This window comes from Lygodium microphyllum, chromosome 21, assembly GCF_053477565.2.
Source record: "Lygodium microphyllum isolate KBCC chromosome 21, Lygodium_microphyllum_v1.1.10, whole genome shotgun sequence".
Taxonomy (NCBI): Eukaryota; Viridiplantae; Streptophyta; class Polypodiopsida; order Schizaeales; family Lygodiaceae; genus Lygodium; species Lygodium microphyllum.
Window position 1 is genome coordinate 13,713,182 of NC_141155.1, and position 26,425 is coordinate 13,739,606.

General features: G+C 38.8%; 1 protein-coding gene across 3 annotated transcripts in view; it reads right to left on the reverse strand.

The window, feature by feature from the left end:
* Window positions 1–9,251: 9,251 nt before the first annotated feature.
* LOC148017758 (protein MICRORCHIDIA 6-like) overlaps window positions 9,252–26,425 on the reverse strand; it is a 92,098-nt gene continuing 74,924 nt past the window's right edge. For all 3 annotated transcript variants that reach the window (XM_087662236.1, XM_087662234.1, XM_087662235.1), the window contains exons 8-19: window positions 16,883–17,096; window positions 16,686–16,784; window positions 14,777–14,881; window positions 14,531–14,692; window positions 14,258–14,350; window positions 14,078–14,129; window positions 13,832–13,943; window positions 10,832–10,914; window positions 10,432–10,754; window positions 10,191–10,282; window positions 10,009–10,051; window positions 9,252–9,888 (exon numbers count right to left, since the gene is read on the reverse strand). In XM_087662236.1, coding sequence (XP_087518362.1) covers window positions 9,790–9,888; window positions 10,009–10,051; window positions 10,191–10,282; window positions 10,432–10,754; window positions 10,832–10,914; window positions 13,832–13,943; window positions 14,078–14,129; window positions 14,258–14,350; window positions 14,531–14,692; window positions 14,777–14,881; window positions 16,686–16,784; window positions 16,883–17,096 — 1,477 coding nt within the window. In that variant the 3' untranslated portion in view covers window positions 9,252–9,789. The remainder of the gene's footprint in view (window positions 9,889–10,008; window positions 10,052–10,190; window positions 10,283–10,431; window positions 10,755–10,831; window positions 10,915–13,831; window positions 13,944–14,077; window positions 14,130–14,257; window positions 14,351–14,530; window positions 14,693–14,776; window positions 14,882–16,685; window positions 16,785–16,882; window positions 17,097–26,425) is intronic.

Consider the following 26,425-nt stretch of genomic DNA (forward strand, 5'->3'; position numbering starts at 1 on the left):
AAATTTGGAAGGTAGTGGGGGTATTGGTTAACCCAAATGGTATATCTAGAAAATGGTAGAGACCTCGATGAATAATACTTGTGATCATATAGAAAACAACTTGGATCTGTAAACCCCATTTCCAACAAATGCTTGATTTTCTTAGCCACTTCTTCTCTTTTCCACTTTGAGAACCTTTAAGGAGGTTTATTGGGCATCTTCTAAATCTATGGGACGATCAGTGCTCTCTTTGAAGGAAGGGCTATTGGCATTTAAAAAAGAAACCTCTTCTTCATCACATGATTCTTCAATAACAAGCATGATATTCACTTTGGCTATCTTATAGATGCATTTTCTCACATGATCAAGCATGTACTTCTCCCCACAATTGAAACAAAGACCCATTTACTTTTGCTCTTTGAATATGTTCATAGGTATGAACTTTGTAGTGCCTTGAGATGAAGACTTATTTTGAGTTTCTCTACTCTCTATTTTAGGGCCAATTGCAAGCCTACAATTGCTTAATTGATTTGCCACATTAAATGAAGGATATGTGATAATTCTCTAACTTCTTGCAGGCAATTTGGATCCACCCAAATTTCCTCCATATTATCCCTGCTTTAAAATAGTCCTTTGCTATCCAAATGACTACTGAAAATTAGACACTATTTTGTACTTGTATGCATAACTTTGAGAAAGCTCTATTGCCTTGAAGAGGTTTATGGGGCATTGGTCTATCACATCAAACATAAACTAGGCTCTAGTCCTTAGATGTGCTTTTTGTGAAGGTTTGTCTCATCACTCACACTTTCCACATACATAGTGAGGTTTAAGAATTGGTTGGTATATTCACAAACTATGAGATTCCTTTGTTCCAACCCATACCATGTTTTTTCAAGATTCTGCTTTTCAACAAGAGAAATGAACACTTGTACCATTTTTGTCTTAAGAGATTTCCAAGTCTCAATAGGTTGATTCTCCCACTTAATAAACTACCACCAAGTATGTGCAAAGCCCTCCAAATGTAGGGTAGCAAAGTAAATGAACCTTTTGCTCATCATTTCTAGGATAAATGTCAAAGTAAGCTTCAAGATTTCATATCCATTCCTCAAGATTGGAGGGACGTGATGATTGGTCACTATACTTGGATATAACTAGCTTGCCTCTTAGTTCACTTTCATTGAAGAAAGCTTGTCTCTTTATAGAATAATCAAGAAATCTGATCCCTAGTATTTGAAAAACTTCTACCTGGTACTCTCCTTGGTTTCACTATCATTTGTTGGGTCATGAGGGCCACTTTTCAACATGGAGTCTTTGATTTCTTGTGAGAATTTCTCCTTAGCTTTATTTTTACCCTTATTGCCTACCATTAGGGTGTAGCCTTAAAACAAACCCCCTGTTATTAAAATTGAAATAACTTGAGCTATCAAATTTTGATCGATAAACTTTCCAAAATGAATTAAATCTTAGATGCCCCACTTCAAAGTGAGTACTCGATCTTGGTATCTATAAAAATATGAAAAAATTTATAGCCCAAAAATTGAAGCTGCCTCAAATAGTCTTGCACCCATTCCTATCTTGTTTACTCTATTTCGAAATCTTTGCCTTCAAGAACATCTTAAAAATGCCAACTCTACTTGTGATATACCTATGATGAGGGGTAAAATGGTAGTCAAGGGTACCTACAATGGGCTCAAACTCCAAGGGGTAGATAAAGTTCCTCCTTGAGTTAGTATGTTGCACCCCATAAGGGTTTTCAAAAGTGAGGGGGGTTCATCTCTATTTTTTCTTGCTTTCTCCTCCAACATCAACCTTTTTCCTCCATCGATACCATATTCCATTGGCAATTCTAAGAACTCTAATCAAGCAAGGATACAATGGATAAACATAAAGGGAATTTGCAATGGATTGGAATGGAAAATGGCAAATGAAGCTTGGTATGTAGGGAATATAGAGTGTACCTTTGAGATAGTAATGACTCATTAATTCATTTTTATACACTTATCCTCTCTATTAGATTTATCAAAAGGAAAAAAAATCAAAATTAGATATTAGGGGAAAATCCAATCGTAAGAATGCTTCAATATATTGACAAAATTGAATACTATGGGAAACTATATCAATTTAGTGCTTGCAAAGTAATTGAATGAATCTAACGGTAAAGCAATTCAAGGCAGAGGTTCTATGATCCTAGAAAATGGATGAAGACTCATCAATAGATGTCAAAGAAAGGTTAAAGGAAATGGATAGAAGTAATACCTCTCGATGAAAAGTAGAGTACTAAAAGCTCCTCATGCAATGACCTAATGGCCATGACAATTTGTAGGTAGCTTAAATATGAATCTTCAATACAAATAGTCCTTCAATGTCTTCAATCAAGATAGTCCTTTGAGAATACTTGGTTTTGATAGAAAATGCAATTGAAGAAGAAGCTTTAATTTGCCCTGCTATGTTAGTTTTTTGAGAATGGAAATGCCAAAAATATAAGAAAATGGAGCTCTAATTCAACTAGATAAGCTACCAACATATAGTAGAAGAGTATGATTATCATTGAGTGAAAATGAGTAAGGAAACCCCCTAAAACTGTGCCGCAAATTGCAGGCCTATTCTTGGAGCTAATATGCTCACAAACACTACTCAATGGTTGTCTCCCCCCAATTCTGAATGATGCCTAGAAAATCCATATGTCTCATCCTTTCATGCCTTGGAGTGATAGTTAATGAGAAAGATGGATGGAAATGTCTAGAGCTTCAATGGTAGCTTGAAGGAAAGTTGAAGAAGACACCTATTTTGAAAAGTAATTGGAACTGGAGTTTTCTATAACTCTAGTAAGCCCCTTTTCTCCGAATTGACAACTGAAATGGCTTCAAAATTGTGCAAGAGCTACCAACATGATCTTTCTCCTTATATTTTTTTCCACTCCATCTATTAATGACTCCATTCTTAGTCTCTACTACATGTGGTAAGACTTTTGGTCTCAGGAATGTACCTTCAATAGATATGTTCAACTTGTAGCATGTCTATCTTGGATTTTCTAAATTTGATACCACTTCTAAGAAGTGCAAATGAAGGAGAGAGAAAATAGACTACGAGAGATAGAAAGAAGAGAGAGAATTCTAGATCTAGAGAGAGAACAAAAGAAAAAGGACAGAGAAAGAGCAAGAAGCCATGAAAGTTGAGAGAGAAATCTTGGAAGATGAAGAGACTATTCTTTTATTATCATATTGTGAAAAAGAAATAAGGCTCTTACATCTTTATATGCCTAGGCTAATGTGGCTCAAGGCATGTATCAATTAGTATAAAAAATAATTGTTTAATTTTCCTCTTCATTGTAGTAAGGTTATGATTTCTCTTAAAATTGTATTTGTATTCCTATTATGAGTCAAAGATTGTCCTACAAAACTTTATAGTTGAATGGGAAAAACCCACTACACATGTAAAATGTTCATTACAATATGTTGGCATCAAGCTCACCCCTATGAAAATTCTATTAAGTCATGGAAAATTTAAAATTTCCAACAAGTTATATGTGTATTGTTTAATTATCTAGGCTAAATAAGACATCTTATGCTTTCATTTTAATATTTCATGGATATGCTACAAAGGCCTAGGCTAAATACCATGCATTGTAAGTGGATAAGAGAGGGAATAAGGGCATGAGGGTGCCCATCTTAAAAAAAACCATATATATAATGTGAAAATTCTAACAAAGAGTTGATTCTTGTGCGTGAACCCTTTTAGTTCAAGTTTAACCCCTTTTCCTCCTAATATCATTACTTGTGGGAGAGAGAGGTTGAGACCAAGAAATGAGAGAGAGTGTCAATGTGTACCAAGGATTCACAAAAGCTTCCCCACTCTTAATCCCCTTCCTCTTCCTCTTTTCCCTTTCTTTCATCTACGATAGTAATTACGATAGTTGAAGAGAAGGGGCAACATAATGAAATTCGAGGCAACACATGAGAGGACCATGGCATGATTGAAGCTAGCCATGATAGCTTGGACTACAAAAGAGCAATGTGCAATGGTAAGTCGTGGTTGCCCATCTTCAACCCTAAAACTTGTCTTTGTTCCTTTTACGATTGCTCTAATTTTCTTAGGAACTTCCATATTCAACTTTAAGTATTTGTTTTCTCCATTTGTTCAAATATTAAGTCTCAAAAACCAATGGATATTATAGTTGTTGACCATACTACAGTGTTCGAGGCATTTATAATGGTGTAGAGAGTAGGGAAGGCGCTAGATATCTTGGAGCTTGGAGTAAGAGCCATCTAGGTGAGAGCCAGATCGAGCAAACAATGAGGAGGATGCCTGAATGAATAAGCATTCTATCATGGGGTCAATGACAGGTAGCTTACTACTAGGTTAGCCACTTGACTATGAAGAAAAGAGGATTTACATCCATCATAAATTATTTAGACATGATTAGTTTGAGGTGTTAAAAGCTACTCAAAGTAATCAAGCTTTGTGTTGGTTGCACCAATCTATAGTCCATTTGTCCTCATTTTGGTCGCCTTCATTCATATAGGGCTATTGAAATTCTCATATTAGTCTTGCTTACATAATATTTAGCCCACTTGCCTTGCTTAGTATTGCATTCATCTTCGTAATCTCTTTTGGTTGCTCTTGGAGCTTATCTGGTGTGAGCTCAACCACAACCCACATCTTGGGGCCCTCGATTTTGTTACCTTGTCCCAAAGACTTGATTTTCCTATTACTCCTACCAAAAAGAGGGATGGCTTGATGATCCCCTTGTATGGACCTCTAGATGCAAATGCAACCATACCTCTCAAAGACATCATTGATGTTGTGTGAAGGCGATAATTGTTGATGTATTCCTCTTCCCACTCACTATTTGTAAGCTCATCTTTTGCTTCATGTAGTATTGTAGGAGTATGTTCAGATATTTCTTAACAAATCATGCCATGGTATTTGGTTTCACTAGAGAGGATGGTTGTCTCTCTTTTGTAGTACCTTCAAGCCCATTTACTCTAAATGTGGAAGGTGATCCACATGTAGCTCATGTAGCTCCAACCATGTGTCTAGTTGAGCATACTCTCACTTAGTGTCACCCTTATGCTTTTGGGTTCAATTCACACTAGAAAATGATGCTCAAGTCCCTTGCTCTCAAGGTGTTCTCAACATGCAAAGGGTATTATGGCATCAAGAGTATGTTGATCCGTAGGTATACTCTTAGGTTGTGTAGATTTTCAAGTAGCCAAGTAAACATGGGTTGGCCTACCAAGTGAATTGACACCCCCAAAGAGGGAATATTGTGGATTAAGAAGCTCGAAGTAGGACAAGTAAATACCCCCAAGTTAAAGTACTCAAGGGCTCCAAGACATAAGAGTGACCCAATGTAGTAAGGACCGATGCAACTTAAGTGTAGGAAACATCAAACATAAGGTCAATTGACTATGTAGGATTGTGGAGAGTGTTCATGAATTGCTTAGGATGCAAGAAATAGCTCGCTCAAGAAAAAACTAGAATTGTTTATGTCAAGGATGGAAAAGTTTGGTAATCTAGATGCTCTTGAAGCCCTTAGTCTATTAGATGCAAAACAACCCACAATGCCTCCTACTCCTAGCAACACACCTATGAGTATCCAATGATAATGAGAAGCCCTCAAGTGAAAAAAAAGTTTACAACTTTCCAAATTTCACTCCACTTCCAAGCATATTTTGATCCATTACATGATTGTCAAGATTTTAGGCCAACAAGTAGTCAAAAGAGATAGAATGACCCATGAGTGAATTCATACCATTAAATAAAGGATAACATGGATCAAACAAGTAGGAAAAAGTAAGATTGAAAGCCTTAGAAACACAAGTACGTAGTACTTTTTACATTAGGTCTTGAATGAGGCAATCAAATACTCAAGAAAGCATGCAAACCATGCATGAACTAGTCAACCATATCATACAAACAATGTATGTCATGTAGGCAAGTGCTAGAGGTAAAAGATGGATGGACAACTACTTCAAGAGGTTCTCCTTGATGCCCAACTTTTGTCCTTGGGTGCTACTTTTGTGGATTCTTGATCATTTTTGCATGCTGCAAATGTGTAAGACTCATTATATGCACATAAGCCATTGATTAACATGATTAGTGGTATCCTGATGTGCTTTGAAGAAAAATCTAGTGCTTAAAAGTGCCAACTTGATTTATGATTAGCTTTAGGTGAATTTGACCAAGACAAATTGCTCCAAAGGAAGATTATGCTAGTAACAAGCATCAATAACTTGTTTTGCACAGATGCACTTCTCTTAACCATGATAAGTAATTAATTAAGATAAAAAATCTATTTTTAAATAGTTTTTTTCATTTTTCCAAGCCAAATGAAAGCCATTTGTACTGATTCATTTCCTAAGATGGTGGGTTTCTAATTAGATATGCTTTCTCGCAAAGATAGAGCGATAAAGCACTCTATTCCTCTCAAGTAATCATTGCCTCCTATTTTACTAAGAAAATGAGAATGCAAGTACCAAGAATAAGGAGCTTTGTTTTGGTCTCGAAAATGGTACCAAAATGTTGGGGTTTCAATCTCGTTGAACAATATCCTCATATGTGGCTCCATCAAAGTGGGATATTTTGCCTTTAAAAAGGCCCGAGTAGAGGGGCACAGCGACGGCCCAACCAAAGCTCTCCAAATAGCACATAAGAGAGTCCAAACTTTTTTGGCTAAAGGAAAACCAAATCAGTGACAAGAGGATTCCAACTGAAAGTATTTTAAAATATTTCCATATGAGATTTGGTGCTTTGAAAGAGTCCAGGGGAAGGCTGCCAATCATCGCTCTCCAAAGAAAGATCTTACATTTGGAAAGAGTCTAACCTTCCATCAGAGTCATTTTTCACCGTACCTCAGATTTATGCAAGCCCCAAACGACATTGGCTTTGGTGACCAGCCAATGATGATCTTTGATCATGAGATGATACACTTGATCAATCAAAGTCTTTTCAAGATTAAGCTACAACAACAAAAATATGCCATGTGATTAAGTTTGGGTCAATCCTCGTGTTTCCCATCCTTGGAAAGTAACTTTGACACAACCAACACTTCCATTTGAAAAGAGTTAGTAGCCAAGCATTTCTCTATTGGGTGCCAACACACCTTCTAAAGAACTAGCTTCCATGAGGACAACCAATGAGTCACCATGAAATAGAAAGATGTTTAGATAAGAGCATATTGTTCAGAATGTGTCAACAAAAGCCTTGAATTCAAGTCTCACCACGCATGAGTCCCCGATCCTTTAGAAAAGAATGAACTATAAAGATCCAAGCGTGATGATCAATGCACATAGCGTGGAAAAGCAACCAACGAGGAGCCACCATATGCATCTCAAAATCCAAAATAGCCCTACCACCTATGTTTTTCAAGAGCAAACATGGCTCCAAGAAATCTAGGCAACTTTTGCATAGCATTCCCACGATGTATTTACTACACGCTCCCACCTCTCAAGGACTGCAAATCTAATTCATTGTGACTGATAAGGATTTCATAACATTGATATGAATGCCACATATCGAAAAAGATTATAAACATCCAATGACTTGCAAAGATTATCCATTTTTCTCTTAGTATTATAAAAATATCATCAATAAGTGACGGACCAACAAAATGTAGACTAAAAAGGATGAACTAGCCAACTATCCAATGACTACCAAATGGGATAACATTATGGAGACTGAATGGGTCACCAAAGCAATAAACAAAGAACTCAAAGTATAGCCTAATTTGACTAAGCGCATAAGGGCAAATGGCCAAGTGAAACAACCATTTAGCATAACTAACAAAGAAGCATCAATATTGATCGTGTATATCAAAGAAAACACACCTAGGCTAAAACTCAATGTGTACATAAGCTTTACAATGAAAAACCAATCCAAAGAGTCAAAGGCCTTTTCCAAATGCAGCTGAATTTATACCACCCCCTAATTGGAGTGCTTTGCATAGCCACTACCCATTTGCACATTCAACACATTATGCAAAACATTTTTTCCCTTGATGAATCCATAGTGATGGGGATGCACAATGCCAAGGAGATGCTTATGGAGACAACTAGTCATCACCTTCACTAAAGTATTATACACAAACCCCATTAAAGAGATTGGTTTCCAATGTTGAACAATGATGGAGAAGGTACTTTCGAAACCAACTTTGATAACTTTTACCTTCCATGGTGCAAGCATAATCCTTACCCCCCAAAGTTGTTGGCACATGGTGGTCAAGGATTTCACCTAACAAGTAGCATAAGCCTCAAAGAATTCATTAGTGCGGCCTTTCCAACCAAGACTTTTATCCATGGGCAAGTGCAACAAGACATCCATAACCTCATCCTCTTAAATATAAGCCTCCAAGGCAAGGTGAACTCTCTCTCTCTCTCTCTCAAAATTGGACAACCTCCCTCCTAGTACCATGTGTCCACAAGCTTTTCCACAAAACGTGTGCTCTCATATCCCATTAATATTGAAACTCAAGATACTACCATAGATGAGTTGAGATACCTCTTATAGGGTTTCCTTTACATTTCCAAGATGGGGTTATGAATGGGTAGAAATTAGCTCTTTTAACAAAGAGTAGAGTTACTTTAAGGTCTTCCAAATAAAAAGCTAATGCTTCAAATTTAAGACCTACATTCACCACTGTGTCATGGCTTGAGCAAAAAAGAGCAAAGCAAAATAATTGCAGGTACCTTACATCCCCAACCAAACAGCCATTTATGCAAAATGGGTGAAGACCTCAACAATCTTTAATTAATGCCCATGAATACACAAACGAATTGTTGCCAGAATCACAAAACAATAATCTCAAATCTTAGGCTGCTTACACACCAAATAGTAGACACCCACTTTGCAAGTGTTAACCAATTGAAGAACTTTTAAGGGTTGCGCATCCGAAGAATGTAACATGTTGTTTACATGCTGAGCAAGTGAAGTCCCTGCCCACTATTGGATATCCCCCCACCCAGTTTGTGAAGTGATGGACAAGCACAAGCACCTTTTGCATTTGCAACCAAATCTTTTTATTTTTTAAAAAAACATTATTTTTTATATTTGACTACTGATATTTTTGCAAAATGTGTAACAAGAAGATAAAGGAACATGGAATTGCCAAACGCGGAATAAAATATCAATTTAACAAGACTCAAGCTTATACCCAGACTATTGCGAGCCCTTGAGGCTCGGGTTCACTGTTTTCTCAAAATTCTATGCCTTGCGCGTTAAAAGATAAACTCATAACGAGTAGAAACACAGAGACATGGAAGGCAAAACGCTGAATAAACACATCAAATTAACAAGATTGAGATTGATACATAGATTTGTTGTCGATCCCCGGTTCGTAATTCCAAGGTGACCTCAAGACAAAATCGATCTGTACAGAAGAAAACCGTTGCAGTAGACGAGTAGTACGTGGGCATCACAGTCGTATAGGGGCATCACTGTCACGTCTGGGAAGGCCCATGCAAACCCATGCAACCCGATGTTACAAACAATAAGCACACGCCCCCAAGCTCAGATCTCTTTTCAGACAGGTCGGACTTGGAATTGGGTATGTCTGCAGAACAGGCTGGCTCTCGCTTGTTTGATGTCGAATAGACATAGCCAATTCCATAATCTGAGATGCCAGAATTCTTGAATGAACAATTGTGGCATGATTGTGAACACGCCCCAAATCCTTTCATCCTGTTATACCAGCGCATCCTCACAGTGCTGCTTTTGCAGTCGGCGTTCTCAGAATATCACCAACATATCCATGTGCCGAGGAATCAAAACACCTCAAAGAGCAATGGCCCCTTCAAACCCATCATTCCTTCAACATTCTTCTTTTGGCTTTTTCAGCTGAGCTGCCTTTCCCACCAATGCGTTATATTTGCGCTTAGACTCCACCAATTCTGTTTCCAGTCCTCTCACCTGCTTTGATCATTATGTTAGAGTCGATTTTGAATGTGTAAATGTAGACATTAGAACCTTATCATTTCCCCTTCTAACCCCACAATGCCGGCATTGGGGTGTTCCATATTGACATCTCACCTTTAATTTCAAATCCTCTTCACGTTGCTGATACTCAGCACACCTGGAATCAGAATAATCGTTCAGTGCAGAATCTTCATCAGTTGCGCGAGATGGCATACACTACCCTGGGGTTTTCCCCCCAAACAATAGTAAAATCTCTTAATAAAACTCATCAACACTCCACAGGTTTAGAAGCCTACTTTGCCCTTAACTGCTCCAGTTCTTCAAGAACCTCCTCAAGTGACATTGTTGGCGCACTCACTGTTCCATCCACAGTTGCTGCAATAGCTTCCTGCAGGAACACTGATTTTATCAGGACAATCTAAGCCGCCTTTTAGTAGAGAAAAAGATGCTTTCAAGCTATATCTTTCAGCACTCGTGCAGGTAGAAGATTGATGATTGCCCTACCACCAAAAGAGAACCAACACAGTGTCTTCAAACCTTGTTGTGAACAGCATCAACTGCTGACGACAGAACTTGATGTTTTGAAGTTACAGCTAAATCAAGATCAGCCATCCGCTTCCCTAAGATGGACTCTGAACGGGGCACATTTGAGAGGCAATTCTTGCCAAGTGCCGACCCTAGAGCTACTGATGTCCCTTCAGCTTTACTACACATTTTGGAAACATCGGGCTTCTGATCCATCTTGTCTTGGTTAGACTCTGAATCTGACCCTGTCTGGGGTGGTGTAGATGGTGCTGAGGTTTCACCTGGCCTGCCTTCATGTGGAGAGTTCAAACCATTGGTTGCTTCCCATGATTTCACTGTATAACCCAGAAAGTTAAGCATAGAAGACACCAAAACCACAGTCAATGTAAGAGCAGCTGGCATGTTACTATACCTGAAATATCTATGGTTTGAGAGGGCCGTGATTTGCTTACTGACTTGGGAGGTTGGTAGCCTATTAGCTCACAGTGAAGATTCCTGCAAATTTAAAAACGACTATCTCAGTTATAGAAAATAATCTAAAAGAAAGAAAACTTAATAGAGTTAACAAGCATGATTCCAACCTTATTTTATATTGTTTTATATCCATACAACATTCCCAAGGATGGATTCATACTGTTGCTGGGCCTTCGCTAGATCCTGTGATGGCCAGGCGAACAAGTATGATTCTACTCTTATTTTATATTGTTTTATATCCATATAACATTCACAAGGATGAATTCATGCTGTTGCTGGGCCTTCTCTAGATCCTGTGTTGGCCAGGTGAATCATAGTAGTCCACCTAGAACAAAGCTAGGCCAAGAGAGGATGGTAGCCCGCCGATCAAAGCATAGGTAGCGGAGGTTTGGGATCAATAATCCAAACTGTCAGAGCAGAGCTTTGTTGGTCAAGCTGATTGTCAAAGGCCTTCATCCAGGTTAGAAGCCATGGAAGAAGCTACTGCCTTTAAGGTTGGAGGATGTTGAACTACAATTTTCCAGTCCTTGCCAATTGAGGATTAGATGGATCTTCTATAATATTAGAATCAAATGTGAGCTTTGATGTCACCTTTGCAAACATCAATCTCCTCAAATGCTAGCAATTCTCTTCTCTTCAACAATCGGGCCACAAACTGAGAAAACACTAGACAGAGATCGTGCTTTCTTGGGATAGATTATAAAAGAACATTATTACCACTATGGGAGAGTGGTTCACCTTCAAAGACCTTCCTTTCAAGGTATAAAGGCACAGATCTCCAAGGAGGCCAAATGATGATGCAATCTATTCAAGAGTGGAGGACAAGTTTGCTTATTAACTTTGATAGGTGTCTTTAATGAGAGTGGATGTTTTCTTGTTGATAGCCACAAGGAGAAAAGGATGCTTCAATTCAAGAATTGGGGAGATGTGCAAGCTAGGTTGACATGAAAAAGTATTTTGGTTGCATTAGACAAAGGATCAAGATAGCAGCTCATTGTGACCCTGTTCCAACTCGATGCTCATGGAAGCAGTGGAAACTTCGCACGTATCAAAAGAGTCAATTTGGAGAGACCCCTTTCTAGAATTGGAAATCCACCTTTACTAATAAATGGAAAATTGCACCTCTCTTAGCAATTTGCAATCCCATTATTAGGGCTTTATATTCTGCCATATTGTTAGTAAAGCCTACCCCAAGGGAGACCGCCAATTTCATCGTGACTCTACAACAAGGTTTCCATCAACTCTATCAAAGCTAGCAATGGCTGTACATTATTGGCCCTCTCTCTTCTCATCAAGCCTTTGAGTCCAAAAATACTTGTTATGTTCATTGAGACTTTATCTACCAACCCATTTGGTATAAGAATTTCAAGATTAGAGGTTGGAACTCCATAACTCGAATGGGACCCAAGACAGTGGATAAGGAAAGACTGCTACCTAGACATTGGAGTGGGACCCAAGAGTGTGGATTTGGAGAGATCCCTTTCTGCACAGAACTACACAGTGCATGCATCCTCTTTTTCAAGTACACTACCAGGTTGGGTGAGAGGATTCAAATTCAAATCAGTAGGATCAGGGATATCCCTGTAGCCACACTACTAATTTAGACACAGCATCTCTAACACCCTTTTTAATGGACTTCTAGAGGAGATTGGAGGACAGCCTTAGACCAGGAAGATCGTGCAATTAATACTTCCAATTTCCGCTTCATTTTGTCAGAGCAACGCTGAAACTTCACTTCGTGACTCTCTATGCATTTCTGTTTCTAATATTGTTCAAGATGTGGGTTACAGGAGACTCAAAGACAGCAATTAGGATTGCCCCAAGGCGCACAAGATTTCACTCACCAACACACTTGAAATACTTCACTGAACGTGGAATGCCCTGAGTGAAATGGTTGACTGAAACACCATTTGTATGTGAAAATTTGATTTATCTTGCCTTTTTCAAGAGGTTTTACACACACTGAATGTTGGATACCATTCTTGATGATCCTGTGCATCTTATGAGGGCACACTATTGCCTTGTACTGAAACCTTATGCTAACCGGAACCTTTCAGATAAGTCAGATATAAAAACCCAACCTCATAGCGGATACATTGCCAAAAAAAGCTCAAAATCCCAAAAAATCTTTGTAACCATATACACTAATGCTTGATGCAAATACCGTGTCTCTACTCTATTTTGATGTGCACATGTGCAGTATGAAAGATATCATTTGTTGACAAGGATTGACATGGTGTGGCACTTTTTTTTCAGTTTTTTTTTTCTCGGTTTCTTTTGGGGGGGGTGATATTTTCTCTCAAAGAAAGAGATTGAAATTTTTGAAATACTAATCCTTGACAAAGGAAGGGCCAAGACATGGAAGGGAATCAGTATAGAGTGCCAAGGAACAAGAACTGCTGTTCTAAGAATTGCTGGGGATCAGAAACACATTCCAGCCGTGCCTAAGGGCTGGAACAACCTTTCCTAGTTTCTATGCATCAAAAGACATGCTAAAACTCAACCAAGAGTCACAAGCCCTAAACTCACCCAAAGAAGCCTAATCTTACCTTCTTTCACCTAGAGCCTTGTAGGGTCTGGCACAATAGCCTAGGAGAGATTAGTTGTTCAGACAACCATGATATTTATAATGCACTCAGTTGCTCTTTACAAGGCCTTCTTCATACTTTGTTTTCTACCTAAGGTGGAATTTTCCCCGAGGTGTTCATTAACAGATTTTTCTATTCTTTGGGGTAGAAAAAACATTCTGAGCCTACAAATATCACAACCCACAAGGATATGCTGAAACTTCCCAGACCCACACGAGAATATTCAACAAATCAATGCCTTGCATATATAAGGGGCCAGGATTAAACCCAGTTTTTTGTTAGCTTTTTCTAATCTGATGATAAGAAAACAATAATGAAAAAAGTAAACAAGATATGAAGCTTCAACTTACCAATATTCTATTGTCATCTGCTTTAATCTTGTCTCCAGACGTTGTAAGATAGGAGTCCGCTCAAAATCTTGCTTGTCATGAGCTGGCTCAATGAAATTTGCTTCCAAAACACCTTTAAGTGGTAAAAAAGAAGGATATGAATTATGCTTGTTTTATAAACGCATTGTCTACCACTAACTATAAAGGCCTCAACTCAGCACAACACAACAGTATCATTACAAATTACGTTCCATAGCATTCACATACCAACAACCCCTCTTCCTCTGCTGCTATTTTCTTGAAAGACTTTCCAGAAAGGCTGCAATATGCAGTTTCCAGCATTACCAAACATGAGTTTCTAAAGCAGTAAAACCCCAGAAAATAATGTAAACGAGGCCCAACAGCTTCTATGTATAGATAGCAAGGACACAGGGTTCTGCAAAATACCATGATAAGACGATTTTTATGATACACATTGAATCCATGTACGCTAACCATTGGAGCTTCTTTGGCAAAACCAATTGTCGTGATCACTGATACCTGTTCAGAATAGTAGATTAATGAACTTCTCTTATCATTATGCATGAAAACTGTTATGTTTTGCTTCCTGTTGATATTTGAGAATACTAAATACCTATGTTACCAGACATCACTTTATTGAATTGGATCAGAGAGCATTTACTGTCCATGTTGAAAGATTGAAAAACAGCCATTGCTTACCTCCCTACTACTTGAATCTCTTGAATTCCCCATTTGTGGTTTATATAAGATACGCTCAGAGAATTTCAAATCATCTGCAATGCTTAGATGCTCAACAACAGTTCCACGCAGAATAATTTTGAAATTTGATGGCATACGGAGGTAAAGAATTGAGGAATAAGCCTGCCAAAAGCATTAAGCAATTAGCATTGAAGATTCAATCCATCTATACCCTGCAAATACGGCTTCAGGACAGCAAGTTCCCACCCGTAAAGAATACCGTAAACGGTTCACAATATGCTGATTTGTAAGCTGTTTTTGCAGTGTATCAAACTTCTCTGCTGATTTTGCAGCACCTCTCACTTGAATGTCCTATTGAAAATTACAATAGCAGTAAGCAAAGTAGTTCTGCACTGAAAAATAAACCAAAGTAGCAAGTAATGATAATTACAAGACAATTATGCTTTCTGCCGCAAGGCTGTCTAGGAACACACAGTCCACAACCTGATTGCTCAGCACGGTAATTGACTAAAAATAGACAACTGTCTTCACTCCGTGGCATGCCCCTTTTGGCATACAACCTTAGCTCTTAACACTCTTAAAATCTGTTCTACATCAGAACATGTATTAAACAAAACTTATGTATATTGAGACCAGTAGTTTGAAATTTGCAGATTAAAGCAGTGGAAACTCCTTGCCTCCCCCACCCCCCCCCCCCCCCCCCCCCCCCCCCCGGCCTTTAAAAAAAACAAGAAATAAAAAATAAAAAATAAAAAACTGGGCCACCAAATTGACACCCAAAAAAAAGGAGGATAGAGATTGTCTTAGGTATTTGTCAGAACAGGTGCTTTCAAGTATGTAACAACAATGAAAACATGGCTCACTTAGGATCCAGGCCTAAAAAGATATGAAAAGGCTGCATCAGATTCTGATAAATTGCATATGATATATCAGTTCATCATCCCTGTTTTCTTCCCCAGCTTTGCAGCAGAATACCACCCTCTAATAGAACATATTGGCTCCTAGATCAGGTCTAATTGTTGGCAGATGCCACTCTTGGGGCTGTCGTGGATCTGTCAGGTAATCCTTCCGTGGAGCTTCATCGGCCTAGCCGCAGATTCTGATTATGGGTGAACCCAACAAGTGCATCTGATGTCATCAATTTGTGCATTAGGTTAGGTAGCTGATTGCACACACTTTGACAAGAGGGCTAATGATTGCAACCTGCCCTGAAATGGTCAATAACCTAAGGTAGTAGTCCAACTACAAGATGGATAATAAACAGTGAAAAATCCAAGATACGCCCATCTAAATATCATCTGATTGATGGTCATGCCAATGGATGTACATGAGTGGTCAACAGGCTCAACTACTAAGAAGTACAGCATTGAGCAATTTGTGCATCTTGCTGCTCGGTAATAGTTAAGGGAACTCCATCTCACTGGCTCTACCTAGGTGATCCATTGACATTGGATGTCAAACCGTTTCTCTACAGTATACTAATAACAGAAATTTATTTAATCAATGGCTTGAATCCTGGATCCAAACATATTGCTCAAATCTCCCTTAGATGCTCCACAAATATTGACAAGGAAGTGTACAGTTCCCTGACAGCAGGTCAAAAGGAAAGTCTGCCTACCTAAGATGCACAACTCATTAAAACATGCTTGCCCATAATTTGGCATACGTGCTCAAATCTTACCTACTACAATCATGAAGGAAATTAAGTGGAGTGCCCAAAATCAAGTCAGCCCACTAAAACATGACATAATATATGAAAACCTGGATACTGATGGTAGACTGCAGTTGAATGTGAATAGAAACCAAGAAGAGCTATATATACAAGCTCCCAAAAACTAAATCTATTCAATGATGAAGAGGATCGAATGAAGCCCTTCAGAAGATAAGGCATTATAGCCTTCTGATGCTCAGACACACCAAGAGTGCCTAAGCCACATATTAAACAGCATGTACATTGAAAGCAAAAGAACAAAAAAGGAATGATATCTATTAGCACTAAACAGTTCTAGGCTATTTCGGATTTGGCAGAACCATTACAGTTGAAAATTAAAATGTCTCAATCGTAGTATGTAATTGAAAATATATGTGGCTTGTCTTATCTTCCTTTGAAAATCCCATCCATCACTTACAGTGAAGTCAGTCAAATGGAACCCACCTTCTTATCTGTGTCAAAATCTAGCTCCAGTTCACCATCATCATTCATCCATAGATTGTAAACAATAATCTTTGTTCCATGCTCTCCAATATTTGCAAACTATCACGCAAAAGTCATCATATAAAGCATAACATAAGATTCAAAAAGTAGCATGCATTTGCATACAGCTGACACAAAATTCGAACCAAACGCTTCACCTGTTTGAGAAGTTCAGTTTCAGAGTTGTAAGGGCACCATTGCAATATTGTTGATAAGTTATTTATCCAATCCTCCTTTGTAGACCGTACGAGCATCTTGGGATTTGCCATGCCTTGTGATAGGTCAAAATCAACCATTGGCACTACAATATCTTCATGACCAGTAGTTCGGAGAAATGTGTAAGAAAGCATGCCAATGCTCTGCGTCGGGCACCTGTTAAGGACAACAAAAATTATCAACCCTCTAGCCACTAAGACACACTAAATTGGAAGAGATAATTTACTCATGTACATACAAAGTCCACATACATGAGAGTTCATAAAAAAGCTGATCGAATTTCAAGAGATATTATACGCATGTACAAATACGAATGTCACACCTGTGCATATTGACACACTGGAGCACATCTGCATGTGTACAAGTATGCGAATGCTTGGAAGCATGAATGTATTGCTGTAGCCACATGGACACATGTGTGCATATGTGGAGCACAAGTGCCCCCACATGTGCATGTCTATGCATGTGCATATTTACAAGCCCCCTCACATACATGAATGCACAAGTGCAAGTCGTGTGTGGGAACTAAGATAGCATTTGGTCTTTTCTAGGTGTTTTTAATATGCCATTTTCACACAGCACATATCACCTCTTATATGTAGCAGTCTTTTTCTAACTGTTTTTCTCTAATGAGATGGATTAACAACACTGTTTGTTCTTTTCCTTGTGTTTTTTATGTCTTATGTTCACACTAACATACACCTCTTGTACATTGATATAATCCATTCACACTGTTTCACACCAGAAAGAAGAAGTGTGAGTTTCTCACATATAATGCTATTGTATTCATCTTTAAGTTGGTGACTAAAAGGTTGGCCAATATGCTCCAAAGGTTACTACATGATGACTTATATCCACCACAAATACTTGTATGGGAACAATAGTTGCCAAGGTTCTCTCAAATGACACATACGAAACGAGTTTCGAAGGTTTCATATGAGTTTCACCAAGTAGCACATACAAGCTGATGATGATTCATGACCCTCTACATTACAAATGAAAATTCAATAGAACATTAATATTTACATGCATCATGGCCTATTATCCATGACCAACATTAACTTTAACTATAGAAGAAGTCATCAACACATGCATGTATCATGGACAACAACTCAAACAAAATGTCTCAACCAATGTCAACATCCATGTCGACCAGTCGAATGAATCCATGATAGATGTTAATAAAAAAGCTCAAACACATTTTTTAGGGTATGCCTTTTCCAAAATGTAAAATAATAGGTCTATCATAGTTTTGGAATGCCCATGTATGAATCCAGTTTCGTAGCCTTCTTTTGAAACGGGTTTCTTGGCAAATACAATTGCATAAAACTGGTTTCTAAAAACACGAACCTTCTTAGAAATCAAATTCTTATAGTCCGAAATTTTGTGTTTCCTAGAAAACATGATCAAGTGATATTTCTCACTTTTAAAAAGACCATACACAATCTGCATTACTTGGATTTCCTAATTTCCTAGGATAATATATGTACACCTAAACAAATCAAGACAATGCAATTTTGGAGATGAACACACACGACAACCATGTGATCACCTCTATTCAAGGCCATATGTGTTGAGCAACAGCCCTAGGTTATTATTGGTAGGTTTTTTAGGGGAAGACATTGGTATTCTGCAAGACGCCACTTGAATTTAAGCTTCACAATGGCATGTTGCATGGCAACGACTTCTTTTGACACCAAAGATGACCTTGCATCTTAAAGAATCCATCCCATTCAATTGTCAAGCCCAAACTAGAAACTATGCTTTACCTACTAGACATCCAAATGCACCAAGCTACCACAATGAGAGATTCACTCACTCCCATGTTGACTATATGCTCATCTTCAAAGCTCACAATTACAATTAGCAAATCGAGTGCACCACCTCCTCTCATGTTACTATATTCACGTCCGTTGTCACCTTACAAACCCCCCATTGACTACAAGACTAGAGTCTAGCCCCACTGCAACCAGCCTTTCTCCTCAGATAGGATGGTAAATAACTTGATTATGCACTAATTACAGCAAGCATAAAATTCACTTAAACTGAAAATGCACACTTTACCACTTTAATCTTGGACATCAAACACCCTGTTGGCCCTAAATTGGTGATCCTTGCAATATTTATTTATCTTATATTGCAAATGGAAAGAGAAAATTTGAGATCCTCTAATCTCCTCCGCTAATCCAAGTGTCTCTTACGGTCAAAACTAACCAACAAGCCTCCAAAACAATTAGCCACTTGGTTTACTTGGGGATTGACCTTCACTCTACTCCTTGAAAGACAAATTCATCCCGGAATGTGATATTGTCTAACTGCCCTCTTGAATCTCCTTGAAATTCCTCAATTTCAACCGTTGAAATTCAAGTCTTAGGCCCTCATTTTTTAGCACGCATCCCAAGGCAACTAGCAACCCTAATTTCAGTTGTAAATTAGGATTTATGGCAGAGATTGACTGAAATCTCTTCCTTCGTTGGCTCAAACTGCTAGAAAATGCTACAATAACTTGAGAGATGGCTGAGGGATGAGAGAGAATGTTGTAAAGAGAAAAATTTCAGAGTTTCATCACGACGAGAAATACTGAAAAGCTGATCTTGCTCTACTTAAACAACCATGGAAGCTATCACCTACAATTAGGACCACCAAAAAGACTATTGCCCCTCCTATATGCTATCACCTGCACCAGAAGGAGCTTGGCCTGTTGTCACCTTCTCCTAGAGGTCTCCAAATTGCTGTCACTTGCTGTAGGACTGGTCCATGGTGGCTGCAAATCACATCAGCAACATCTCCTTGCTCTCTAGCGGCCTCCTCTCTCAAAAGTTGTAAACTAACTAAATGGCTAAGACCCATGAAGGGTACGAGCGGAAGTACTCAAGTAGTATGCACGTCAAAGGAGGAGCATTCAAAGTGGAAAGTGTGTATAGAGAGAGTGGAGACTCGAGATGGATGTGTACCACTGTGATACACACAAAGAATAAAAGAATGTATTTTTACTTAGGATACGGTACACTTACACCCACAAGGGTGTATTCACATATGAAAGTAAATATATACACAGGAGTAGCAAAAGAACGGGAGTAGCGAAAGGGTCTTTACACCCAACAACCTCCTACTTAAAGGTCCTAAGCAAAGCTTTAACCAACTCCCACTAGCCGAATGCAATGCTCATGTTGAGCTTTTGCAAGACTTTTAGTGAGAACATCTGCAGGGTTGTCTTATGTTCTGATCTTAGTCATTGTGACTAGACCATCCTTCAAAACATGTCTGATAAAATGATACCGCACATCAATATGTTTGATACGCGCATGAAACATGAAATTCTTAGCCAGCCATACAACACTCTGGCTATCACATCCATGTATAGATGTTTTGGTGGGCAGCCCAAAATCCTTGACCAAACGACCAAGCTAAACAACTTCTTTCGAAGCTTCAATGGCTGAAATATATTCAGTCTCAATGGTAGAAAGTGCTACTATCTTTTGCAATCTACAGCAGCAAGAACTGCCCCACCAGTCATGTATCTGCTAGTAGACTTGTGAGTATCCAAGTCACTTGCCATGTCTGCATCACAATGTCTCTGCAAATCTAATGTATCCTTTCCATAGCAAATACATTTTCTTTGTGTGCCCTTAAGGTACCGGAAGATGCATTTCACTACCTCCCAATGCATGAGCAATGTCAGGTCTAGTGGCAACCACAGCATACATGAGTGACCCACAAGCCGAAGCATAAGGAACACCCTTCTTACACCTGGCTGTCTTATCATCTTTTGGGCAATCTACTTTGCTAGGCTTAAGGTATAGTGGTAAAGATACACCAAGTGGCTTAGCATCTGCCATTAAAAATTGATCAAGTAGTTTGTTGATGTACTTTTCTTGTGAGAAAAATAAGAGTTGTTGCTCTCTATCTCTTGCCACACACATACCCAAAATGTGTTCAACTGCACCCAAGTCCTTCATGGAAAAGCATGAATTCAGCTGTCCTTTTAGTGCATTAACCTAGCTTATATGCTTACCAGCAATAAGCATATCACCCACATAAAGCACAAGTATTATAAGGCTTCCATCATCATCCTTCTTTCTATATAATCTGTGATTTGCATTGCTTCTTTTAAACCCATGTGAAAGCATGAAGGCATTAAATTTTTTATACCACTATCTAGGAGCCTGTTGTAAAGCATACAAGCTTCTCTTAAAGCTCTCTAATTGTTTCATGTACACCAAGTGCTCCTTTCCTGGCATCATAAAGCCCTCTAATTGTTTCATGTACAGCTCTTCTTCTAAATCGCCATGTAGAAATGTAATTTTAACATCCATCTGATCAAGTACAAGATCCATAGATGCTACAATAGCAAACAATATCCGAGGAGTGGTCATTTTGACAACAGGTGAAAAGACTTTCTATATGTAACCCTTAGCCACAAGCCCGGCTTTGTATTTGGGTTTGTCATCCACACACTTGAATTTATAGACCCATTTGTTAGGAACAAATTTCCTATCTTTAGGCAATGGGAACAAATCCCAAGTATCGTTTTGATACAAGGATTTCATTTCCTCCTACATAGCTAGCTCCCACTTTTTCTTTAACTCACATGATAATGCCTCTTTATATGTTAGAGGCTCACCCTCATCTGGGAGTAAAATGCAGTCCAAAGAGGTATCAAACCTCTGTATAGGTCTCATGACACGTGATCTTCTCAACCAATGATCTATGTTATCAAGCAATGGCCACATCCAAAGGAATGTCAATGACCTCATTATCTGGTTGTTGAACTGCATTTTCAAGTTGCTATAATACATTTTCATGCTGTTGTTATTCATTTTCAGCATGTTGATTTTGTTGCCCAAGATGATTTTCACCATTCCTTTGCTGCCCATTGTCATCTGGCTCAATGAGATACACTAATTATCATAACCAGTATTAAATGGGTGCTGAAGTTTCACTGGCGATGGCTATTCAAGTGGTTGATCATCTCGGCTGCATAGCACATTTCTTTCTTTTTGTCCAAACCACGTCTCGGCTGCATAGCACATTTTTCGTGCTTGGAACCCAAACACTATAGCCCATTTCATTTTCATCTCCATAACCCATGAAGTTGCCTTTGTGGGATTTCATGTCAAGTTTGGTTTTGCTATCAATAGGCACATGTACATAGCATTCATAGCCAAAAACCTTAAGTGGTCATATAAAGCAAGTTTGTCAAACCAAACCTCTTCAAAAAAACCACTTTCAAGAATACGATGTAGAGATCGGTTGCAAATATGCACCAGAGTTTTAAGTGTCTCTCCCAAAAACGATTACGGGAGATTAGCTATGGACAGCATGCACCGAATCTTCTCACATAAAGTGCGATTCATTCGCTTAGCCACACCATTAGATGACGAATTATAAGGAGTTGTAAGCTCTCATTTAATGTCATTGATATCACAAAACTTATTGAATTCTTTAGATACATATTCTCCCCCACTATCTGTTCTTATGCATTTTAATTTTCAACCTTTTTGAGTACTAACAAATGCATAAAACCTTTTAAAGGTGTCCAATGTTGCGCCTTTCTACTTAAGTAAGTAAACCCATAGCTTTCTAATCAATAAGAGACATAAAACAACGAAAACCACTATGACTTTTTATTAGCATGGCTTATACATTAGAATGGACTAAATCCAAAATACATGCCTTCCTAGAGGCTCCGTGAGAGTATGAACTATTTACGTGTTTTCCCAAAACATAATCATCACAAAAGTCAAGCTTTCAGTTTTTCACATCAACTCTTCCAAGTAAAAAAAGTGCATGTAAATCCTTTTGGCTCGTGTTTCCAAGACGCTTGTGCAATAACTCCATGTGTGACTGCACTTTTGCAATTGCAAGAAATTTTCCAAAAAGTGCCTTGCAATGAAGATAATATAGAGTTCCCTTTTTACTACCTCTAGCAACTAGTATGGATCCTTTCTGTATCTTCTACATTCCATCACTAAAGGTAGTAAAGTAACCCTTGTTGTCTAACTGCACAACAGAAAGTAAGCTCTTCTTAATGTCAAGTACATATCTAACATTCTGAAGGATCAATTCCTGACTATTTTCAAAAGCCAAGTGTATGGTGTCCATTCCTTCAATATCACATGCATGGTTATTGCCTAGATAGGCTTTTCCAAGATTACCTTCTGCATAAGCAAAAAAACACTCCAAAGATGGAGTTACATAAAATGAAGCATCGCTGTCAACAATCCACGATTGTGACAAACCATCATGAGTAAACAACAAGGCATCTATCATATCCCTTTTAGTGATATTCATGTCTTCGACTATCATGGCATGTGGATCTGAAGATGCAACCGGTAAATCAACATCTTTATCTTCTTCTATCTCCTCAATAACAACATTAGATACCACATTTGCCTTCTATGTTTCTTTAAGAGTAGAGCTAATATCCTTCTCATTCTTTTTGTTGGATCTGGAGGGGCACAGCTGAGAGAGATGGAGATCGAGCAGAAATGAGCATCTAAGTGTAACGGCTGGAGAGTGTGAGCAGAGTGAAAGTACGAGACAATTAAAGTGTACCAACAAATGTGTTGGTATACAAAGAATAAAGTGTATTTATACTTAGGGCACGTAAAGGGTGCGTTCACATGTATAATGTGCGTGTACTATACACGGAGGTTACCGGGCCTTTATATCCCAACAACCTCCCACTTAAAGGTCCGATATGAACCTCTAGCTAACCAACTCCCACCAGTCGAATGCAATACTCGTGCTAAGCTTTGCTTAGACTTTTAGTGAGAACATCTGCAGGGTTATCTTGTGTTTTAATCTTGGTCAATGTGATTTGACCATCTTCCAAAATCTGTCTGATGAAGTGATATCGCACATCTATATGCTTTGTGCATGAGTGATACATGGCATTCTTTGCCAGATACACAACACTCTAGCTATCACATCCCAAAACTGCAATACCCATAGACATGCCGAGATCCTCTGCAAGTCTGCTCAACCATATAACTTCCTTGAAAGCTTCAGTAGTAGCTGATACGTATTCAGCCTCACTGATACTCAGTGCAACAATGTTCTGCAACCTGGAACACCAAGAAACAGCCCACCAGCAATTGTAAAGACATACTCGCTGGTAAGTCACTTGCCATGTCTGCATCACAATAACCCTGCAAACTAAGTGCACCCTCCCATAGCAAATACTTTTCCTTTGTGTACCCTTAAGGTATCGAAGAATACACTTGACACTTTCCAATGTGCTTTGCCAGGATTTCACATAAACCTACTAACAACTCCTACTGCATGAGCAATATTTGGACGAGTAGCAACCATAGCATAAGAGAGCCACAAGCTGATGCATAAGAAACTTTCTTCATAGCATTTGCTTCTATGTCATATTTCGGGTTGTTGGCTTTGCTAAGCTGAGATAAGGAGGTAAGGGCACCCCAAAAGGCTTAGCTTCATGCATGTTAAATCTGTCCAGTACCTTTCCAATGTACTTTTCTTGAGATAAAAACAGCAATTTTCGCATTCTATCTCTAAAAATCCTCATGCCCAAAATATGCTCTGCATTCCCCAAATCTTTCATGGAGAAAGCTGATTTTAGCTGATTTTTGAGAGCATCCAAGCTAGTCTTTCCTTTCCCAGCTAACAACATATCATCCACATACAAAACAAGTATGATGGGACTGCCATCTGTATCTTTTTTCAGGTACAAGCAATGATGTGCATGGCTGCATGTAAACTCATGAGATAGCATAAAGGTATCAAACTTTTTGTACCACTGCCGTGGTGTTTCTTTCAGCCCATATAGCCTGTGTTTTAGCTTACACACCATTTTCTCTTTTCCAGAAACTACAAAGCCCTCGGGCTGTTTCATGTAGATTTCCTCATCAATGTCACCATGCAAGAAAGTTATTCTTACATCCATTTGATACAGCTCTAAATCCAAAACAACAGTAAGAGCAAAAAGCACACGTAAAGTGGTAATCTTCACAACAAGTGAGAAGACCTCTTGGAAGTCAATCCCTTCCGTTTGTGCATACCCTTTGGCAACTAGCCTTGCCTTGTACTTGGGTTTCTCATCAACTATCTTGACTTTGTACACCCATTTGTTTGGAAGTGGCTTCCTTCCCTTGGGCAATGACACAAGATCCCAAAGTATCATTTGCATATAGAGATTTAATCTCTTCCTGCATAGCTAGCTCCCACTTACTGCTGAACTCACATGACTTGGCCTCTTTGTATGTAAGAGGCGCACCGTCATCTATAAGCATCACATAATGCAAGAAGGGGTCAAGCCTATGTGGTTACCTTCTTACGCGTGTAGACTTGTGTATGCAATTATCAAAATTTTCAAGAATTGGGTCTAGGCTCAAAATAGATGCAAGTTCTAGGCTCAAAATAGATGCAACTCATATTACTCAAGTTAACTGTAGTTACAAGAGTAAAGTTTATTCCAATACAAGTTGTATTTCATGTCGACAAAATTTCTAGGATTTCTAATAATCCTGAAGTGGTATAGTAGGTTCTAAGTCTTCGTCTTCATCTGATTCCTCTATATATCCGAAGACTGTACTTGTCTAGCTTCGTTTTCTTGGAGGCTCCGTATCTTTTGGACTTACGTCAGGGCAGTCTGCTTGGGCATGTCCTAGTTTATTGCAATGGAAACATTGAAGGTAGGGACATCTCCTACGGATGTGCCCTATCTCTCCACATGTATGGCATCTCTTACCCAGATCTCGAGAGTCATCTTTACTACAATTTCCCGATTTAAATTCTTGGACGATTGGATTCGCTCAGAGTAATGCGTCTTGCAAGTCCGTTGGACGCATTGCTTCAAGACGGTGGTTTAGAGGAGTGTTTAGGCCATGGCAAAACTTGGATACTTGCTGTGCAATATCCATAGGTGGTGCATCTTTTAGTAGGGTTACAAACTTTGAGTAGTAATCTTCCAAAGTTAATTCTAGTTGCTTTAACTTGAAGAATTCATTCATCTTCAAAGTCTGGTAGGTTGGCGGCAGGTATCGTCCGCGTACAGCATCTTTCAGCTGAACCCAAGTAACAGCGGCTTCAGAAACACCTTCATCTTTGCACCATTGCTTCCACCATAATCGAGCCTGGCCAACTAACTTAAGTTTGGCTATCATTGCTTCATTAGTAGAGGCAGTTCCCGAAGCAAAGAAATAGTCATCCATCGACTCAATCCATATCTCTGTCTCTGCTGCAATGTCTATCCCTTCTCCATCAAACTCGGGTGCCTTAATTTGCTTGAGAAGGAATTTCTTCTCTTGCATGTCAACATTCGTAGGTGCAGAAGGTGCCTAACAATCAAGCCATACTGCTTAGATTATTTTGTTTAGGATATGTCTGCAAACCATACATTAATCAATCACGTATCATTACAAAATTTCGCTCTAATACCAACTGTGAGGTGCCCGCCCATCGGCTTCCCAGGCACTCTTTTAGCGGTCTATCGAGAAACAAATCTAAGCGTCGCT